Below are 22,506 nucleotides of genomic sequence, written 5' to 3'. Positions count from 1 at the left end.
TGTGTGATGCATGTATTATTGTCTGCATGTTGTGCATATGTGGATTGTATGCATTCACGTGGGGGTGCACCCATTATCAGTTTCTGTTTAAGGCTGTGCTAAGTGTCTCTTGTCCAGGTCTGACTGGGCTTCAGCCAAGGGGAGCTGCAGACTGTGCTAGAGTCGGGGTGGGGAGGGTGAGGAGCGGCAGGACCTGGTAAAGCTCAAGGTGAGAGGGGGGTGGGGTGGGGGGTTCAGTTCCCCAGCTAGCCCCACCATCAACTCAGTTTGAACCTCTCCTCCTAGCCAGAGGGGAGAAGAGGGGAAGGGATGTGAAGCTGAGGGAGCCCGGTTCCTTTTCTCACCTTGACTCGCCGGTGGTGCTGCTCCAAGGCCTGGTCCACAGCTGTCTGTACGGCGCCCTGTACCAGGCTCTGGTTCTCCAGCAGGATGCTATTCAGATGAGTTAGAAGCAAAGACTGTAACCCTAAAGGGAGTGAGAAGATGAATAGCCCTGATCTAGGATGAGTCATTCATTTACTTACTCAACAAACATTTTTTAAAGTTTTGCTGATGTCTTTGGTTTTTCTACCAATCAATCCCCAATGTACTGTGCCCTCTCCCCCCTGAATCCTTCCTTGTAACAAAGACAAATAGTTAAGTAAAACCATCCAACACAGAAATGAGGCCTGGCAGTGTATGCGATACACTGCACCCATTGCCCCCCACCTTTCTACTGAAAGGAAAGAACCCTTCATGGCCCACACGCTGAGCATTCACGTTAGTGAGGTTTGCCACATCTGAGTGCTGTCTTCATCTCTAGGACAGGAGTCCTGGGCAGATGAACTTCCCATGTCTGCTCCCTTCACTCATCAGTTCAACCACGTCCTCCCACATTTCTATCAATCTGCCATCTTTGATGTTTCTTAGAGTGCAGAGTCTCCCATCACGCTCATACCTCACAGGCTGCTCAGCCATTCCCCAGCTAATGAACACATAGGTCCTTTACCACCAATCCTTTGGCAGGGGAGAAAAAGGGAATCAGCACTTATTTAGCACTTAACTAATCTTATCTAACTGATCCTTGGAGGCAGGTGCTATTATTATCCCCATTTTAACATTAAAGAAAAGGTAAAAGGAGTTTAAATGACTTGAAGGTCGGAGGCCAGATCTGAATTCAGATCTTCCTTCCTAGGGCAGGTGGTGCTGGGTTTGGAGTCTGGAAGACTGATCTTGAATTCAAATCCAGCCTCAGACACTTCCTAGCTGGGGGACCCTGGGCAAGTCACTTCACCCTGTTTACCTCAGTTTTCTCATCTGTAACGTGAAATGGAGAAGGAAAAAGTCCAGCATCACTGACAAGAAAACCCCAAATGGGGTCACAAAGAATTGGATGTGACAGAAACAACCAAACAACAACAAAACTTACGATGTGCCAGGCACTGAGCTAGGCACTGGAGACACGAAGAAAGGCAAAAACCAAAAGGTCCCTCCTCTCAGAGTGCTCACGGTCTAATGGGGGAGACCATGTTCAGACAACTCTGTTCAAATAAGAAATATACATGACAAACTGGAGACGATCACCAGAAAGAAGACAGCAACATGAAGGAGCACCCAGAAGGGCTGTTTGCAGAAGGTGGCATTTTGGCTGGGGCTTAAAGGAAGCCAGGGAATTCAGGAGGCAGAGATGAGGAGGCAGCAGTTATCCCTGAAGAAAACAAAAGCAGGATCCCAGAGAATATAAACCAGAACCAAAAAAAGCCCCAATATTCACTCCAGAAGTACACAGAGATTATCCCTGATTCAGATAGTGGGGCTCCCACAATAAAGAGTTATTATAGTGCCAAGGCCAGCTAGGACACAAATCCAGAAGAGGAGAACTCTAAAACATCTACAAGCAAAGACTCAAAGGAAAGCAGAGCTTAGGCACGAGACCACCTAGAATTTCTGAAGAAATGAAGCAAGTGTTTAAAAAAAAATGTCTTTTATCAATGAAAGGAGAGTGCTAGAGGAAAAATGAAAGCAATGAGAGCAATGGAAGAAAGACTAGGAAAGGGAATTAATAGCTTGGCACAAGAATTGCCTAAGCAATAAATTCTGTGAAAATTAGAATGGACCAAGTTAGAAGCCAACGACTCCACGAGACAGAAATGTTGTTGTTCCTTTTCCAAGGGGACCAAAGACGTCGGGGGGTGTCTTGACTCCTGTGTGCCTTGAAGTGAGGCAGAGCTGCACCAAGTCATCAGCCTCACTCTTTCTTCCTGTGTTATCAAAGTCCAGTGGCAGGACAAAAGTAGGGATGACCTCGGTGTCTTCTGTGTCTGACCAAGCTCTAAATACTCCACAGCATCTGCTTCTGCCAATTTCATGGCTGCTGGCACAAACTGTTCTCATCCGCCCATTCCACCAGGGAAGGTCGTCACATGCTTGGGGTAGACACCCCCTGACTCACCGATGGGTTTGAGGCCTGTGGGGTACCCTCAACCTGGTCTAGGCTGTCAGCTGAGATGGTTTGACTGGGGCGTGGCCACCGTACATGTTACAGCTTCAACAAGGAGACAACAATAAATATGAAAACAAAGTCAAAAGACTAAGAAACAGAATAAAACACATCTTTTATGAAAAACCAGATCAACAGTGGAATAACAAATTACAGTGGAAAACAGATCACAACAGAATAACAGTGGAAAACAGATCAAAGAAAGATAATTTGAGAATCACTGGACTACACGAAAGCCATGATCAAAAAAATGTCCTGGATATCATATTTCAAGAAATAATGAAGGAAAATTTCCCAGATCTATTAGAACCAGAGGGCAAAGTGAAAACAGAATCTTCTGGTCACTTCCTGAAAGAAATCCAAATGAAAACTCCCAGGAACATCATAGCCAAAATCCAGATCTTCCAGTTCAAAGAAAAAAATGCTGCAAGCAGCCAAAAAGAAAGAATTCAAATGTCAAGGATCCACAGTCAGGATTACACAAGATTTAGTAGCTACCACGACAAAGAAGTGTAAAGCTTGGAACACTATATTCCAAAAGGCAAAAGATATAGGTTTAAAACCAAGAATAACATATTCAGCAAAACTGAGCATAATCTTACAGGGGAGAAAATAAGCCTTCAATGAAATGGAGGACTTCTAATCATTCTTGATGAAAAGATCAGAGCTGAAGAGAAACTCTAAGTCAAGAGAAACACAAAGGGACAGCTAGTGGCACAGTAGATAGAGCACCGTCCCTGGAGTCAGGAGGACCTGACTTCAAATCCGGCCTCAGACACATGATACTCACCAGCTGTGTGACTCTGGGCAAGTCACTTAACCCTGATGCCTTGCCCAAAAAAACCCCCAAAACCAACCCCCTCAAAAAAATCCATTAAAAAAGAACACAAAAAGGCAAATATAAGTGAGCAATCAGAAAGATGCTACGTTAAGATTCTAATGGGGTTCTGAGAGGATACAAGTATCCTCTCAGAACTTTAGTGCCATCAAGAAACACAGAGTTAAAGAACACAAAGGGCCTGAGAATAGTTTTGTTGTTTTCTCTCAATCCATTGTCTAAATATATTAGCCTACTTGCTCATCAATGAAAGAAAGAGCAAATCAATGAACTGAGCATGTAACTAAAGAAAACTAGCAAACCAGCAAGTTAAAAATTCCCAATGAAACACCGAAATAGAGATCCTGAAAACCAAGGCAGAGATGAACAAAATCTAAAGTAAAAAAAATTGAACCAATAAAACTAAGAGCTATTTAAAAAACAAGACAAAAATAGTAAAACAGATAAACCATTTGCTAATTTGATTTAAAAAAAAAAAAATCAAATTACCAGTATTAAAAATGAAAAAAGTGAATTTACAACCACTGAAGAAGAAATAGTAGCAATTATTAGGTGACCTTCTACCCAACTATATGCCTATAAAACATGATCTAAATGAAATAGATGAATACCTACAAAAATATAAATTGCCTAGATTAACAGAACAAGAAATACAATTTTTAAATAACCCTATCTTAGAAAAATGAATTGAACAAGCCATAAATGAACTCTCAAAGGAAAAGAAAATAACCCAGGGGTAGCTGGATTTACAAACAAATTCTTGTTTGTTATTCAGTCGTGTCCAACTCTTCATGACCCCACAGACCAGAGCATGCCAATGCCTTCCTTGAGGTTTTCTTGGCAAAGATACTAAACAAACTCTACTAAACATCAAAAGAACAATAATTCCAAAACTACATAAATTGTTTGGGGAAAAAATAGGTAAACAAGGAGGAGGGCCCTACCAAATTCCTTCTATGACACAGTTTTTTATTTAAAATTTTTATTTCTAGTTATAAATTTCTCTCTCTCTCTCTCTCTCTCTCTCTCTCTCTCTCTCTCTTCTCTCTCTCTCTCTCTCTCTCTCCTTCCAGTACCTCCCCCACCTATAGAGAAGTCAAGAAATATGATACCCATTGTACATATGAAGTCATGCAAAACATATTGCCACATCAGCTTGTGAGGAAAAAAAAAAGCAAGAAAAATAATGTGAAGGAAAATACCAGAGTGTGTTGCTTCTCTCTGGAGGTTGACAGATACCATTTTTCATCACGAGTCCTTTGGAATTGTTGTAAATCATTGTATTGATCAGAGTAGCCAAGTCCTTCACCATTGACTGTCATTACAATGATCTCCTGTTTCTGCTCATTTCACTTTGCCTCAGCTCGTGTAAATTTTCCTAGGTCTTTCTGAACCCATCCCTTTCATCATTTCTTATGGCGCAGCAATAATTCCATCACAGTTATACACCACAACATGTTCATCCATTCCTCAACTGATGAGCATCCCCTTAGTTTCCATGTCTTTGCTACCACTAAAAGAGCTACTATAAATATTGTTGTACATATAGGTCCTTTTCCTTTGATCTCTTTGTGGCACAGACCTAGTGGTGGTGTTGCTGGGCCAAAGGGTGTGCGCAGTTTTATTGCCCACAAATGTAGTCTTAATACCTAAACTGGGAAAATTTTAAAAAGAAAGAAAATTATTGACAAATTTCCTTAATAAATAATGATGCAAAAATTTTAAATAAAATATTAGGAGACTACAGCAATGTATCATAACGACCATATACTATAACTAGGCTAAATTTGTATCAGGAATGCAGGGCTGGTTCAATATTGGGAAAATTATAAACATGATTAATTGTATTAATAGATGCAGAAAAAGTTTTTGACAAAATAACGACACCCATTCCTGTTAAAAACTTCAGAGAGCATAGGAATAAGTGGAGCTCTTCTTAAAATAAGTACTATCTATCTAAAACCAAGATCAAGCATTAAATGTAAGGGGGAGAAGTTAGAAGCCTTTCCAATAAGAAGAGGGCTGAAGTAAGAATGTCCATCATCCCCATTAAAAACTGTACCAGAAATACTATAGCAATAAAGCAAGAAAAATAAATCGAAGGAATAAGTATAGGCAACGGGGAAACAAAACTATTACTTCTTTGCAGATTATATTCACTTAGAGAAACTGAGAGAGTCAGCAACAACAAAAAAACCTAATCAAAATGAGTAAAAATTTCAGTAAAGTTGCAGGATATAAAATAAACCCACACAAATCATCAGAATTTCTGATTATTACCAACAAAACCCAGAAGGAAGAGATAGAGAAATTCCACTGAAAAATAACTACAGATAATACAAAATATTTGGGAGTCTACCTTCTAAGACATAGAAACTATATGAACACCACTACAAAACACTCCATACAGACAAAGACACCTAAATAATTGGAGAAATGTTGACTGCTTATGGGTAGGCTGAGCCAATATCATAAAAGTGATGATACTACCAAAATTAATTAATTTATTTAGTGCTATACTAATTAAATGGGCAGCTAAGTGGCACAGTGGATAGAGTGCCAGGCCTGGAGTCAGAAGACTAATCTTCCTTAGTTCAATACTAGCTGTGTGACCCTGGGCAAGTTATTTGCTCAGTTTCCTCATCTGTAAAATAAAGTGGAGAAGGAAATAGCAGTCCATTCTAGAATCTTGGCCAAGAAAACCCTAAACAGGGGCATGAAGATTTGGATGCGACTGAGACAAATGAACAAGGAAGGGGCCCTAGCAGTATCGGATTCCAAACTATACTACAAAGCTGTAATTGTGAAAATAATTTGGCATTGGATAAGAAATAGAGAGGCTCATTAGTGAAACAGATCAGGTGTACAATATATAGATGCAAACAAGCACAGTATCCTAGTGTTCGATAAACCCAAAGATCCCAGCTATGGGGAAAAGAAATCAACAAAAACCAGAAAGTAGGCTGGCAAAAAATAGGTCTAGACCAACGTTTCACCAAGATAAGTCCAATCGGGCCCATGATCTAGACATAAAGGGTGAGTCCTGGAAGAAATCACCTGTCAAACAGATGGCTAGGGGAAGGGTTCATGATCAAACAAGAGACAGGGAGTTCCCAGGAGGTAAAGTGGACAATTTTGATTACATAAAATTTAAAAGCTTTTGCACAAACACGATCAATACAGGTAAAATTAAAAGAGAATTGGGAATCTGGGGGGGGGAATCTTTGCAGCAAGTTTCTCTGATAATGATCTCGTTTCTAAGATATACAGGGAACTGAGCCAAATTGATAAGAATAAGAGTCATTCCCCAACTAATAAATGGTCAAGGGATATGAATAGGCAATTTTCAAATGAAGAAATCCGAGCTATCAATTGCCATATGAAAAATGCTCTAAATTGCTAACAATTAAAAACATACAAATCAAAACAACTCTGAGGTACCACCTCATATCCATCAGATTGGTCAAGTTAATAAAAAAGCAAAATGACAAATGCCAGAGTAGCTGTGGGAAAACAGGTATTTCAACACACTGTTGGTGAAGCTGTGAACTGGACTAAGTGTTCTGGAGGGCAATTTGCAAGTAGGCCGAAAAAGCCATTAAATTGTGCATGTCCTTTGACCCAGTGATACTGCTACTAGGTCTACTCACCAGAGATCAAAGATAGTTCAAATTGTACCCAGATGTACCAAAAATTTATAGCAGCTCTTTTTTGATGACAAAGAATTAGAAATTGAGGGAATGTCTATCAATTGGGGAATGGCCAAATAAATTATGGTATATGACTGTGATACTATTGTGCTGTAAGAAATGATGAAGAGGATGGTTTCAGAAAAACCTCGGAAGACCTATATGAAGTGATGCAAAGTGAAGTGAGCAGAACCAGGAGAACAAGGTATACAATCACAGCAATATTCCAAAGCTAATCAAACTCTGAAAGGGGAAAGGAGAATAAATATTTACACAGCACCTGTGACTATCAGGTATGGTGTACTTTACAAATATTGTCTCATTTAATCCTCACAACCATAGTGCAAGGTGGGTGCTGTTATTCTTCTCATTTTACAGTTGAGGAAACTGAGGCAAACAGTGGTAAAGTGACTTGCTCAAGGACACTCAGCTAATAAGTATCTGAGACTAGATTTGAATTTAGGTCTCCCTGACTTGAGGGCCAGAGCGCTTTCAAAACGTTTGAAACATTTAATTAACTTCAATCAACAAAATGACCATTCCACAATCCCAAGGACTAGTGGTAAAATGCTGACGAACTCAGAGTACAGATGGAAGACTATTTTCTTCTCTTTCTTTTCTTTTGGGGGGCAGGGCTAATGTTTTGCATGACTATATCTATTTATAATGGGTTCTGTTTTTCTTGCCTTCTCAATTGGTGGAGAAGGGAGAGGAAGAGGGGAGAGACTTTGGAACAGAAAATAAAATAAAACTGAATTGTTTAAAAAAAAAAGTCACAGGGAGGTAGTGGGGTGGGAGCCAGGGAGCCAGCGGAACAAGGCAGTGAGGGAGGCAGGAAAGGCCAGAGAACAGTGTAGGGGGTTCTTCTCTTACCAGCCAGCATCCCAGAGCCCCAAGGCAGGGGCTGGAGTGCCTGGTGAGAGGGCAAGGCTGGGAGATGCTATCCCTCGCACTTATTAGTACAGAGCCTGGCACCTATTGGTACTGGATAAATGTTTGCTGGTTGATTAATGGACAGGGTGAGGAGCCCTCCCTTCCAGTTTTGGGGCTCCAAGAGTTCAGGCCCTTCCTGAAAGACCAAGAAGAGGCACATGACCCCCAAGAACTCGGGTTCCAGGTGTAAGCACTCACCTAAGCTCGGGCAGGCTCTTCTCTTCTCAGAACAAAGGTTCACCCCTGGCTCTGATCATTATAGAGGGCTGAATCCTATCACGGGCCTGAAAATGACCCGACTGAACACCCCGAACCCCCCAGAAACACAGCAACTTGGAGTGGTCACAGCCCTCAGAGGCCCCCTCAAGCCCTCATTTTATAGAGAAGGAAACTGAAGGCCGCAGGTCACACCACTGCTGGGCTGCAGCAGGACCTCAGACCCCAAGTCCGGCACTCTTTCCATGGTGTCATGTGGCACCACCTGTGTCTGAAGGCCACTGGCCTCGGGCAGGCTCCCAAGGGAGGGGGGCCCATCTCAGCAGCGGGGGAAACATACTAGCTGATTTCAGGATCTCTGATCTCATCAGAGGGGGTTCTCCCTCCGCCAACATGGATCCCAAACTCCTCTAAAACTGGGCAGAAAATCTCTGAGAGTTGCTGTGACTAAAAAATACCCGCCCACCCCTGCCACCAACCTGATGGTAAGCCTCTGTGACTTTGGCAAGACTGGTCTTCAGCCAACAGAATAAAAATCTGTCACAAATCTGTACTTGACACCTTTCTAGCTTCATAGGAGCAGAGGCTTAAAGCCAGAAGAAACTTGTGAGGTCAATGAACTCGCCTCCCTTATTTTATTGATGAGGAAATGGTTGTCTAAATGGGCTAGTTAACAACACAGGTTATAAGTGTCTAAGGCAAGATTTGAACCCAGGTCTTCTTCAAGTCAACAAGCATGTATTAAGCCCCAACTCTATGCCAGACACTGTTCTAAGCATTGAGGATTCAAAGAAAAGCAAAACCAGTCCCCGCACCCAAGAGCTCATAGTCTAATGGGGGTCTGGGGTGGAGATGGGGGAACAGAGCCAACACAGAGACAGCCCCCTAAAGGATAAAACAGGGGGAGTATCTGAGGGAGGGCACTAAGTTGAGGGGGGGACCTCAGCACCCATGCTGCCTCTGACATTGGCATCAAAGACATGGGAGTCGGGCTTCAGAGGTGCTGGCTAGTTGGGGTGCTACCTAGAGAGCAGAGGGTGCTGGTAGACCTGGGAATACACAGGCATTTAGGTAATGTGTCAAAGACAATTGTTTTTCAAAATGCTAGAGAAAAGTTCATTTAATTCATTTAGCAATGTTGACCATGCTGCATAAGGTCCATGCTTCAAGCAAGTCATAGATCAGAATCCTGGGGACATGTCACTGTTTGCTGAAGCCTTTGCCATGAATGGACAGCTCCGGTCTTCACCTACCCCAGGCCTCCGTCAGCTGAGCTGGGAATCCACCCTGGAAATCCACCATGAGAAAGAGCAGCAGAATTTGTTGATCCGAGTCCTGGGGCCAGCTCCTCTCATGGGACTCAATCCAATAACTCACATCGGGAAGAACCAGATCTAAAGAACGAGATAGTACAGGATATTTTAAGATAAGCAAAATTTTTCAAATGTCTCAGGGCTAAAAGGTCTGTCCTATCAATGAAGCTTATGCTGAATGGGGAATAGAAATATGGAGGCAAGTCAGCTTCCGCATCTGTAAGATAAAGTCAATAATGTCTGCCTGGTGGAATCCATGCAGAACAAGAAAGTCATGTGGCACAGAAAACTGGGAAGGCATAATGCAGTTATGGTAGCAAGGGCCCCCAGAACAGAGCCGTAAAAGCCTAAAATCCTAAATCACCAGGATCCTACCCAAGGCTCCTGGCCCTGAGCCCCAGAACCGCATGGGATCAGAAAACCTTTCCCAACATGGTTTATGTCCTAAGAAATGAATAAGTTCCAGGCTCACTACCAGACAATTCAGAGCAGCCCCACAGACTGGAAAAGGGTGAAAAACTGGAAAGTTTGAAAGCAAAAATTAAAGCAGAAAAGAGAAAAACCTCTGGGATTTGCCTAACTGACCTCTTTGTCATTAAACCCTTTTGTTCCTCTGAGATGTGGAGAACCATCCCACTCTCTCTGGAGGCCTGTTGTCTTATGACCAAATATCAGTCTACTAATCACAAAGAACACAAACGTTATTATCTAGAACCTTTATTTCATTCTGAAACAGCCGAAAAGTACAGGAAAAAACCAGTCTCGTCCTTAGGATCACTTCTCTATCTAGGCCTCTGCCTGTCACTTTTGGACACTGCCTTTCCTTCCCCAGCACGGCAGCCAACGCTTTGGGATCTCTCTCTCCCACTGGGATTCACCTGCCCCAGCTCCCCCCTGGATTTCAGGCAAGGTAGAATTTATATAATGTTGAAGCTAAGAGCCCTGAAGTCTCCCTGACCCAGCCAGTTCACTTCCATATTCCTGTTACCTGGCGGATTTGGTAGCCTGGTCAGCTCTAATCAGCGGCACATGCAGACCTACAGATCTGTATTCTGTGCACATCCCTGCATGGAACTGATTGATTACACAAACACAACAGTCAGAAGCAAACTCCAGCTATTAATGGTAAGAGCGTGCAATGCCACCTTGCATTTAATCTGCTTGGCTGCCAAGACCCTTTTGCATGCAGTGCCTCCTTTTGAGGCCTGGCTAAAATGGCACCACAGCTCAGAGAGGTGAGAGCTGAAAGGGGGCAGGGCATCTGGACCAACTCAAACATGGCCAAGAAGGCTCCCTCCAACCCGACGGGTGGTCACCCAGGCTCTCTCTGAAAACCTCCTGTTGGGTGAGGGGAAACCCGCCCCCCGCCCCGAGGCAGCCCCTTTGGGGGTCACTGACATCCTGATATCTAGCCTGATCTGCTCTTCTTTAGCTTCTCCCCACTGCTCCTGGGCCCACCCCAGGAGGCCCAGCAGAACAAATCGGCTCCTTTCCTCCTAAGGATGTAGGCTCCCTGAATTCTCCAGAGCTGGAGATTAGAGCAGGTATGATGAGGCTGTCTTAGCAAGCCTCAGAGGAGGATAAAGCCTGCCACAGTGAGACAAAACAGCCTCGGAAGTGAATGGTGGACTCATGCCAGATTAGTGCCACACGGCTTAGAAGCTTCGAGCGGGTGGCCTCAGCTGGCCCTCTTTATCCAACACGCCAAAGGGAGCAGGCTCAACTTTTGCCCACTCTGGCCATCTACAATTCCGCCCTCCCTTCTTCCCATCTCTGGGGTTTTCCAAGAGTGAACTGTACCGTCTTCCAAACTGATATTCGAGTTGGGTGCTGCACGTAAGTGGTATTTCTTCCAGTCAAAAAGGTAGGAATTATCCTTGAAGACAGTTAATGGATGCTCCTGATTTGGAAATATCAGAGGCAGACCTGAAGGTCCATACAGAAATACATATAATGGCTAAAGAAAAATACCAAATTTTGGTTCCTGAATCCCCAGTATTAAGTGTGTTAGAACAAATACACTGCCAACAGATTAACTGTGTAAATATAAGACTTCACCTCTTTAGGCTTCAGTTTCCCCACCTAAAAATGGGTGTTAGTTCTGATTTCCCTTTCAGCTGGTCTCTGTTCTAGGCTTCCCTTCAGTGCTGATATTCTGTGATTCTGTGACTCTACATGGTGCCATACCACTCTGCACTAGGCCTTTCCCCAGCTACTAGGAAGTTGTGGCCTCCTCCCAAATACCCTCAGAACTTTGCTTGGGGCTTATGGCGAGCAAAGTCCCTAGAAGCGGGGCATCTTCTCCATGAGCGTCACTCAGTGTGCTTGGGAAGACCAACAGCTGCCTTGCAACCTTCTGGTCTTATCCCTGGCACTGTCTTCCTTGTGCCAGGGCAATACAGACTGGAACGATTAAGAATTTCCCCTTAGCAGCCTCTCCTGTTTTCTTACAGTGAACTTAGAGAAAGGTGCTTCCTGTGAGGATTACAGAGCTTGGCCATCAGCCAGTGAAGCATCATAAAAATGAAAACACAGGCCAGGACAGCAGGAGGAAGTCGTTGGACATTTGAATTAATCATGAAAACTTCCTACACTTTGGGGACTGGCGCACCATGTACACGGAGTGAGCCAGGAGAGGCAATGAAGGGAACCCTGTGGAATCCCATCACCTATATGTAGGAAATGACAGATACGAAGAGAAGGCTAACCTGGAAAGGACAGAAAGTCTGTCTAACTCTTATGCTTTTGACCCTGAACTCGTGCTCCAGAGACCCAGTGTGGGGCAAGCATGGCCGCTCACCAACTCAGGCTGTCAGGACATGGGAGAAGCTAGCTGGGGTTGCAGTGGCCACACAAGTCCCTCAGTGCTCTGTGGGTGAACTGGTAGTACACAAATAAGCCTCCGCCTTACACAACAGGCCAGCCTCAAAGCTTTCCAACTTGGTGGGGCCTAACAAAGCTTGGATTCTGCCAGCTTGGCTTTTGAAAACACCAAACGCCCTCTACACATCAACCCTAGGAGGACTTCCTTTTGTGAAGGAAGAGGTCCCCTGATGTCCAAAAATCAGACTTGGCCCCTTTTAGCTAAAGACACTTCACTTGGACTTGAATTTCATCAGTCTTAGCAAAGCCCTGTGACTCTGCTAGTCTGGGCCCAGGCTCAGATTGACACCAGCATCTGCATCTCTGTTTAAATCACGTCTAAAAGAACCCAGTGACCTGGAAGTCTTGAGAAGCAGAACTTTCTTGAGCCTTGAGACAAGGGCTGGTCTGGACTCCCCGGCTTTCCAAATAGCTCTCTGAGTCACATGGTTTGGGTCTGAGCACAGAGGCAGTGAACAGATAGCAAAGAGTATACCTGCCCCACGCCACCAACCTGTTTCACAAGAACTGGGAGGAAGGCTGTGCCTTTTCCAAGAACACAGACATTCTCTTTCTAGGTTCTGCTTCCAGCCCAGATCTCCCACAGTAAGGCAGCCTTCTCCTGGCTAACAGCACCAGCCTAGCTCTTATACTTCCATAAAAGAATGACAAATGTAGCCCTGCTCGCCTGACACAAAAGCCCATCCTTCTCACTTTGACCAGCATAGGATGGCTGCATCACCGACACTTGGAGAATTCCAGGGACTTCGGCCACAGGCTCTCTCTTAAGCCGCCAGGCCATTGAAGGGGCATGTCAATGCACGTGGGGTGGGCTGCCAAGAGCCTGGGGCCCTGTGGAGAGCCCTTCCGTGCCAGGGCTGAGGCTGCCTGCTTTTGTAGGGCAGAACAGAGCAATGTAGCACTTGTATCTCCTGTAAGACAGAAGCTGAGAACTCGGTCCTCAAGCTCCTCCATGTGCCAGGGACCACAGGACGGCTTCCTCCTGGAGCTCAGCCTCAGGGAAAAGTGTGAAAGGCTTTCATTGGTCAGACAGTGGCTACTTGGTGCTCAAAGCATTTCCCTTTTGCCTTCACTGTTTGGAAGCCCAGAGGAGTCACAGTCAGTGCCCCGCACAGTCAGCTCCTCCCAAGTGCCCTGGAGCTTTCACTCCCCAAGCTCCCCGACCGTCTGCTCCCGCCTTATCCTAACTGCCCGATTTTATACTCCGCAAATTCTGTTTTTAATTCTGTAAGCTCCCTCAAGACTTCCTCACATCCCTCCTCTTTCTTGCAGCATGTTCAAGGTGGTGGCCCATGGATGGCCCACGGGCACCCACAAGGTAGCATCTCTGAAGCGCATTCCCTCCTGATTTCCCCGAGGATCCTGACGCCAACAAAGTCATCATCAGCTTTGTCTCCCCTTCCCTCTCGGGCTAGACTTACTAGGTGCCGGGCGGTAGCAGCAGCTGGCTGTGCCCTCCGTTAAGTCAACCCTAGGAGATCCATGCGGAGGGGGCCGCTTCTTGCCATCCCTGTTTGTGCTCCAGCCCTGGACCAGGCCATAAGCTGCTAGCCAGTCTCTCTCCTCCTGCTTTTCACCTTCTCAGCTAGGCCTTGGAGAACAAGAATCTTTTTTCTAAACCTAAAGCATAATCTTAATGTTGCTTTCTTGCTCTGAAATCTACAGGGCCTGCCAGTTGCCTTCTGAATCCAATCAAAATTCCTCCTGTGCTGATTTTTAAATGTTCCTCCCTCTCCTCCCCATTCTCTGCTATACCCAGGTTTAAATTCTCTGCTTTGGTTGGGCAAAACTGCCCTCCAGTACATTGGAGCTCTCTGAAATGCCCGGGGAGAGCTGATTGTTAAATTTTCAGTGCCAGCATCAGCCAGTGCTCGATTTGTTAATTGTCCAGACTTCAGTGAAGGAGACAATGTTAATAGTACATATTATACTTAATAACGGATGGGTCTGGGGGTAGCTGCTTGCTAAGCATTCAGCAGCATGCCCCAGGCCATGCCCCAGGTGCCTACGTCACTTCTGTCTCTGAGCTTTTTCATACACCACCAGTTCACAGAATCATCTAAAGTGAGAATGGGAATGAGCTGGGAGATAACATAGCCCAACCCTCTCACTGTAATAAAATTAATAACTTGCATTAATATAGCACTTTAAGAATTTCGAAGCACATTAGTGACTTGGGTAAGGTAAGTCATGAGAGTATTACTCTAATTTTAAAGATTAGGAGGCAGCTTTGGTAGGAGGTGAAGTGTCTGGTCCTATCACACATTTCCCGGAGGCTGGAAACCCTGCTCTAACTTCACACACAATTAGAAGGCTCTGTAAAAATAAATGCTGCTGGTTGTTTGTGATCGAGTTCTCAAAGCCTTCGATAGAAGCACCCTCCTCGAAATATGGGGGACAATTCAGGAACCCCACATCGTCCTCAAATGGCCCTTTACCTGCTCCCACTGGCATCATGTCCTAGCCCCCCTTAACCTTCTCACACGTAGCAAGTGCTTACTAAAGGCTTACTAATTGCTTTAAAGATGGTTTTAAAAAAGCAAATGTTTAAAATACATGTCATGAACAATAAATAAAATGTTCACTTGTCTGACCATATCACTGAGCCTTTGGCCTCACAGGGGAGCCCCACAATGTGTCTAGATTGGCAGGGACCTAGAGGAATGCAGGCTAGTTGTGGGTGGGTCTTCTGGCCCAGTAAATAAACTTCTGCTTTAAGAAACCAGTTTTCCCACTTGAATTAAAAACAGGTCTCCTGAGCTAGTGCCCAAGCACTGTCAATGCTGACATACTGCATCCCACTGAGTCTGGCCCATGGAGTATGGACCTCAGTGATGGAACACTGACCCCTACTTCCCTGGCTACTGCTACATACTTTCGTGGTATGGCTTCCCTGTTGGGCCTACAGTGAAGTCACATTTAAGCGGAAAGAATTTTCCCCATGTCCCAGGGATGTAGGGTAACCAAAAAAAAAAAAGGTTTGAAATGATTTAGATGTGGCTTCTCCGGAAGGTTGCTGAGTTCTAAGTGAGAGGCCCTTCTTTTCACCGTGCCCATACCGAGGCCTCTGTTCTTTGTCCCATGGCACAAGGAGGAGGGACTGCACCAGAGGTAGCCCCAGGTGCCCGTGCTGTGTGTGTGTCTAAAATACAGGTGCAGGTGCTGGGGGCCTTCTCAGGCCTGGGAGGACTGATCAGTCACCAAAGACAGTTTGGCCTCAGTGACATTAAAAGGATATGAAGGCTGCAGAGATCCGGCTGGTCTGGTCGGGATGAAGCTTGTGGCAGGGACACAAAGCAGCTGCTGGAGTGAGGGTCAGCTGCCCCAATAAGCCCATGTTGGCTTCCTCGTCAGGAATGGAGAGCAAAACAGGATGCCCCAGCACAGGGTGGATTCTGCTGCAGACTTGCTGGGCCCCCAGAAATCCTGGCCTGGTGACACAGAAAACATGAAAGGCAACTCATAGGGCATTTTTCCCCTCAAGAAATGGCTAAAAGAAACCACCAACATTTGTGAAGCCCCCTCTAACCCCTCAGACAGAGACACAGACACACACGCAGGCATACATATACACATACAAACATTCACACACAGGCACACACAGGCACACTCACACACACTCCACTTTCTCTGCCTGTAGTTGGCCCTCAGGGCTTGGTGACTCAGCTCCCCACCTGGGGTGCCATCAAAGTTGGCATGGTGGGGGTAGTAGCACCCCACACTTAAAACAGGTTTCTTTTGAAGTAGGGGCTACACTGGACAGCCTCTGAGGTCCCTCCCACCTCTGAGTTCCTGTGACCCCAGTCCCTGTTTCTGCCAGCAACACCAGCAGTTTCCTTTACCACCAGTTTAATGATGTTATGGAAAGACAGTCAGGAAGGCGGTTTGGTTTCCATGAGCACACAGGACCCTATCATCCAGCCATAATCAGGCTTGGGAAAGCCCCTGAAATAATTTTGTCTGCACAGCACACGCCCTCGGCCCCGGTGCTTTTTATATCACTGGGAAAATTCCATTTTCTAAGAAGAGTAGGGTAAGCCAGGCCATCTTCCCTCCCCAGGAAGAATCATGCTGAGGATGAAATGAGCTGGCTACTGACCCACTAACAGGTCTGTCCTACAGAGGGACACACCATTGAGCCTCTTTGTCCCCTCTCTCTTTAAACCAATGAATCAGAATATATTCCACCAAACACTTTCCCCTCAGCATTGGATCAAATAAACCTCTTCATCCTGTTTGCCTGGGGCCAGCTAAGTTAGGAGAAAACCTGTGGCTCAGACCTGAACACCGCAAGGGTTTCTGGGAAGGGAGGGGAGGGGAACAGGCATTTATATAGCACTTATCACATGCCAGGCAGCACGCCAAGCATCCTACTAATACCTCATCTGATCTACTTACAGCAACCCTGCAAGGGAGGCTCTGTTCTTATCCCCATTTTGCAGCTGAGGAAACTGAGGTGAACACAGGTTGAATGACTTGCCCAGGGTCCCATAGCTAGTGTTTGGGATCAGATCTGAGCCTAGGACTTCCTGGCTCCAGACCCAGAGTTCTGTCCATCGTGTCACTAGCTGCCCAGCTGGTGAGGATCGGTCCTGCCCTAGAGGTGTCTGGGAACGCACGCGTCGCTGCTGAATGAGAAGCGTGGTCCCCTTTCTGAGGAGCCCAGGTAGTCAGCTAAAGTAAGGCTCCAGTTACAGGAGCAAACAAGACAGCTTTGCCAAGGCCCAGGACCGCCCCAGACTGTGGCAGACGCCTTCACTCCCAGGCCGGCCCACAAGGATTTCTTCACCTCAAAGAGGAGCCAGAATCAACTCAACTCAAGGGGGGAGCCTCCACAAGCGTTTCAGTCCCTGGAAGTGTCTTCTGACGCCATCAGGACAAGCTTGCCAGGCTCCTTAGGCCAAATGTGAGCAAGCCGTGTCCAGGGGAGCTGTTTAGCTAGTTTGGGAGGGCCTGTGATTTCACCAGGGGGAGAGAGTTCTCACTGAGGAAGCACCTCTACCAACGCTCAGCAGCTGCCCTTCAGTTCAGAATGTCAGAGCATTGTCCGGGGCCCCGAAGAATCGGGGGACTTGCCTAGGTAAACACAGCCAGCATGTCACGGGCAGGATTTGAACCCAGATCTTCCTGGCTCTGAGGCTGCCCCTTTGCTGCACCATGCTCCATCAATAGGACATGGGCTTCACTTGTAGAAGGGATTTCGATTACCTGAATGATACAGATGAAACTGTATACATCTAACGCTTGAGTGGTTTACCAGGTGACTGACAGCTCTAATTATTGCTCAGACAAAAGGCTATGGGAAATGGCGTCTATTATTTGGAGTAAACAGCTCCTAAATTTCTTTTCTTCTTTTTTCTAAATTATTTGTTTATTTATTTTTCTTTTTCTTTTTTTTTCTAAGGCAATTGGGTTAAGTGACTTGCCCAGGGTCACCCAGCTAGTAAGTGTCAAGTGTTTGGTCTGAGGCCAAATTTGAACTCAGGTCCTCCTGACTTCAGGGCCAGTGCTCTAGCCACTGCACCACCTAGTTGCCCCTATTTATTTATTTTTAGTTTTCAACATTCACTTCCATAAGATTTACGTTTTGAATTTTCTCCCCCTCCCCAAGATGGCATGCAATCTGATATAGGCTCTACTTACACATTCATATTAAGCATATTTTTATTAGAACAGCACTGATTTAATGTGAGACTCAAAAACGTTAAGGATTTGAAAGTACCTTCAGCTAGGTGGTGCAGTGGTTAGAGCACCCAGCCTGGATTCAGGAGGACTCTTCTTCCTAAGTTCAAATCTGGCCTCAGACACTTACTAGCTGTGTGACCCTAGACAAGTCACGTCACCCTTTTTGCCTCAGTTTCCACATCTGCAAAATGGTCTGGAGAAGGAAATGGTAAACCTCTCCAGTATCTTTGCCAAGAAAACCCCCAGTGGGGTCACAAAGAGTCTGACATGACAGAAAATGACCAAGCAACAACAATTAGAAGTCATCTGGTTCAACTCCTTAATTTGAGTGACAGGGGAATGAAGGCCCCGAGAGGCAAAGTAAACTTTCCCCAGGTCACTTGGAGGCCCTGTCCAACACTCTGGAGTTCTGGGCCTCATGCTGGGATAAGGCTGTGGAACAGGGCAGGGAACAGTGCTGGTAAAATGTGGGGACGCCTTAATCTGACTCTTCCCTTTTCTCCAATTCCCTATGTGAAGCATCAGATGCCCGTAGTCAATGTGTGGCAGGACATGACATATGTAGTGTCATGACTCCAGTATTTAACAAGCCGTGACCTCATCAATGGGCACATGCCTTCCACTAAGAGAGATCAGAGGACAGGCCTTCCATGACACTCAGTTGCTGGGGAGCCCAACAGGATGCCACTTTGCAAACTTAGCTCAGCAGGTCCTCACACAAGTCCTCTCTGCTGTATGTCTTTAAGAACAATCTCATCGTGATAACTGTGATACAGTTGGGACTTGGGGTGAGAAGATGGACTAAAAAAGCCTTCGGGGTCACAGCCCAAATTGAAGACTCTCTAAATCCTAGGTGGAGTCTTGGTAGAGGGGAGGGTAGTGCCTCAGAAGATGATCAGCTGAGCTAAACCCTGGCATCGTGAAGTCAAACTGCCCCAGGGTCCCATCACATCCCAAGGACCTTCCTTTTCCCAGGTCACAGGAATGAGAGAGACACAGCTTTTCCTTCACCTCATATAGTGGTGCTGACTGGTGAGCAGGCCAATCCCATTTAGCAGCTTCACCACGGGCTCCTTCTCTACCCTGGAAAGGACAGAAACAATAGGTCAAGGTTCCAGCGGATCAAATGCCCGCTCCTCCCACATCTTGTCCTGGCTCCCAGCAGAGGCTCTTTGTCTGCCACCTCAGGGGAACCCTTCCGTGCCCTGGTCAGGCTGGTGTGGCTGTGGGGACTACACTTGTCTGGGCCGTAGGAAATGGCACCATCTCTGTGGCCAGAAGGGGACTTACCCAAAGGTTTCCTTGAAGAGGATTCCATTCACCTCCCCGCCAAAGTGGAATCTGACCTGCAAACAAATGAGTAGCTCGAGTATTTAGTACAGGCTAAATCCTCACCCATTATCAAGCTCTTTCTCACAACTCAACGCATTTCCAATCCAATCCAACAAAGTGCTATGTGCTAGGCACTGGGAATAAAGGGTTCAGTAGGTGACAGAAGCGGTCACGTGTAGTCGTTTGAGAAGGCCAAGAGAAATCTAACGAGATGAAGGGAACAAACATTTGTTTAGCACCTGCTATGTGTGTCAGGTACTGGGCTAAGCGCTTTTCACAAAAATTATCTCATTTAACCCCCACAACAGCCCTGTGAGGCAGCTGCTGTCACGATCCCCATTTTGCACTTGAGGAAACAGGCAGACAGAGGTTGAGGACCATGCTCTGAGTCACACAGCCAGTAAATGTCTGAGGTGACGTGTGAACTCAGGGTTCCCTGACTTTAGGCCCATTGTTAAATGCGGATTAGGGCTGGGGGGAATCAGGAAAGAGTTTCCATCGGAGGAGGCATGGATGTGGAGACTTGAAAGAAGCTGTGGCTAGAGGGAGTGGATTCCATGCATCGGAGGTAGCTTGTGCAAAGGCACCATACAGGGAGACCAGATGCCTAGTCTGAGGAACAGCAGGTAAGCCAATTGGGATGGTCTGGAACAGGCAGGTTGGAGAACGAGCAGGTAGGTGAGGAGGGAGAAGCAAGGAAGGAGGCGTGCCCAACAACTATGAACTCAGCTATCCCTGGGAAGGCCTCTGGGAATGGGCCCTCATGCACATTTTGGATGTCCAGGGTTCAAATACACAATAGAGAAATTCTCTAATTTGTTCTCCTTGGTCACTCTGGGAGGAAAGGGTAGAAGCAAGGGTTAGCATGTGTGCATAAAAGAGAACTGAAGCTCCAAGATGGAAATGACTCACCCAAGGTGACATAGGGAGACAATAGCAAGGCTGAAGACAGAACTCCAAAGAAAAGTCTGTATTGAAGGAGAGATCTCTCTCTATCTTAGGCAGCTGGGGGCGCCACAGGAGAGGGAGAGAGAGAGAGAGAGAGAGAGAGAGAGAGAGAGAGAGAGAGAGAAGAGAGAGAGAGAGAAGAGAGAGAGCGTGCGCACTGGGCGGGGAGTCAGGCAATATAGTCAAATACAGCCTCAGACACTCAGGAGCTGTGTGACCTTGGGAAAGTGACTTAACCTCTGTCTGCCTCCGTTTCCTCAAATTTAAATGGGGATAATACTAGCATCTACCTTGCAGGGTTGTGGTAAGGATCAAATGGGATGATGCTTGTAAAAAGCACTTGGCTGAATAAATGCTAGCTCCTCTCTCCCTCTTATTAGACTCTTTCAAGAGTACACTGAAACCAAACCAGTCCAACACTAGAAATCATCAGCTCGACAGATAGACAGACAGATGCTCCTGTTTTCAACCACGCAGAAAATCTCTAGCGAAAGAGAGAACTCCCTCCCCCTCCCCGCCCCCACCCCCACCTCCCACTGTTACTGCCCAGAAAAACGGCAAAGTCAAGTCAATCGACACGTTACCTTTGGGTGAACTATGCTGGTTCTGTGCAAAAACTGCTTGATAACCAGACAATCTGCCATCAAAGTTGGGGGCTTTTCATCAACCTATTAAAAAACACCCATGAGAATCCAAACCCTCAGATGACAAAGACTCTGCTTCTTGGATGAGAATGACTATTTCACTTGAAGCCGTCTGAACATTCAGAGAGAAGCAAAATTAAAACCACAGGGGCCAAAATTAGAAGGCAGGTAGAGGCTGCCAGCTCCTTGGAGAAGGGGAAGAAGTCCTTAAAACCCCTTCTCAAGAGCTCGAACTTGGAACATTAAAGGCAAGTGGGTGTTTGGGAAGTGCGTAAACAAAGGAAGATGGTCCTCCTGGGTGTATACAGAACATGAGAAAACATTTGTCAGGCTCTTTCTGAACCTCAGTTATCTATAAATGCTAGCTGCTGTTATTAGGTAATGGACTGGAGAAAACAATGCTTAGAAGCAAGAGCCTCCTCCTGGTTCACATAGGAAGCGATCCCACCTATGTTTTAAATAAATTCCCACAACTCTCAATGGCACTATTATACAACAGCCATAATGTTTCTAAATAGTTGATTGACTTAACAGGCCTATATGATTTCTTTATCTTTTAAACACAAAAAATAGCACAAAATGTAGATAGGATTAGTGTTGAAAGGGCCCTTTGCCCAAGCTCTAATTTTACAGATCAGGAAAATGAGGCCTAGTGAAGCATGTCCGACACCCCCCAGGCAGTGAGCAGCAATCAATAAAACACATCTTTGAAATGCATGAAAAGACAAGGGAGAGTCCAAGTTAGGGACACAATGACAGCCCCCTCTGGGGAAGAAGGAAGGTCCCAAAGCAATCTTGTGGCTAAGTAGGTCATAAAAGCCGGGCTCTTCTTATGGCTCTCATCATGGAGGAACCCCAGGGCTTTGTAAATACATGGCTAGATCATGAAAGGAAGCTCATGATGTTGCCAGGTAACAGAGAGCCAGGCTTCCCTTTCCAGCTCTTCTCTTCTGTCCCCAAGAAAGGAGCACCACTACACATTTCATAAAAGTATTCTGCCGCTGGGCCCAGGGCACTGGGCTCTGTTGGCCCAGCGTAAGGCAGCCAGAACAGCTGGGATGCCCTCTTCCTATGGACTAAAGAAATGCTGTTAGTCCTGGGCACCAGGTCCCCTAGCAAGCACCAGTCACATGACTCTTGGCCTGTGCTCTCTGCCCTCACTGCGTCTGATTACCCACGGGCGGTACTTGCTGTAGCAAACATATAGCTCTTATGAGTATTATTTTCCGGCCAGTGCACAGGCAGGGCTCAGTGCTCTGTTTTCACAATTGACATCTGCACCTTGCCAGGTAGGGACTTGGAATGATTTCAGATTGACCTTGCACATTATTTTTGCAAGGTTCTAACTCAGTGGTTTCCAACTGTTTTGAGCATGAGCACCCCTTTCTAAAGTAAAAAAACTGTAGTAATTAAGGTTTGAACTATTTTTGAACCATTAGTATGACTGAGGAAATATATGACAAAAAGCTATGATTTCAGAAACACTTTTAAATGAACTTGTATTAATCACAATAATATTTACATACATTTGAAAAACTGCACTACA

The 22,506-nt window shown here is 45.8% G+C and overlaps 1 protein-coding gene across 1 annotated transcript in view; it reads right to left on the bottom strand.

The window, feature by feature from the left end:
* Positions 1 to 22,506, bottom strand: part of TOP6BL (TOP6B like initiator of meiotic double strand breaks) — a 75,585-nt gene that overhangs the window by 13,990 nt on the left and 39,089 nt on the right. The window contains exons 8-14 of the mRNA XM_078148890.1: positions 20,901 to 20,984; positions 19,327 to 19,382; positions 19,048 to 19,119; positions 15,599 to 15,782; positions 11,269 to 11,425; positions 9,409 to 9,549; positions 345 to 466 (exon numbers count right to left, since the gene is read on the bottom strand). Of these exons, the coding sequence (XP_078005016.1) occupies positions 345 to 466; positions 9,409 to 9,549; positions 11,269 to 11,425; positions 15,599 to 15,782; positions 19,048 to 19,119; positions 19,327 to 19,382; positions 20,901 to 20,984 (816 nt within the window). The remainder of the gene's footprint in view (positions 1 to 344; positions 467 to 9,408; positions 9,550 to 11,268; positions 11,426 to 15,598; positions 15,783 to 19,047; positions 19,120 to 19,326; positions 19,383 to 20,900; positions 20,985 to 22,506) is intronic.

The sequence above is a fragment of the Phascolarctos cinereus genome, unplaced genomic scaffold, assembly GCF_003287225.1.
Source record: "Phascolarctos cinereus isolate Bilbo 61053 unplaced genomic scaffold, phaCin_HiC Scaffold_9;HRSCAF=440, whole genome shotgun sequence".
NCBI classification, from domain to species: Eukaryota; Metazoa; Chordata; class Mammalia; order Diprotodontia; family Phascolarctidae; genus Phascolarctos; species Phascolarctos cinereus.
Note: the sequence above shows the minus strand (reverse complement) of the source record. Positions and strands in the feature narration are given on the sequence as shown.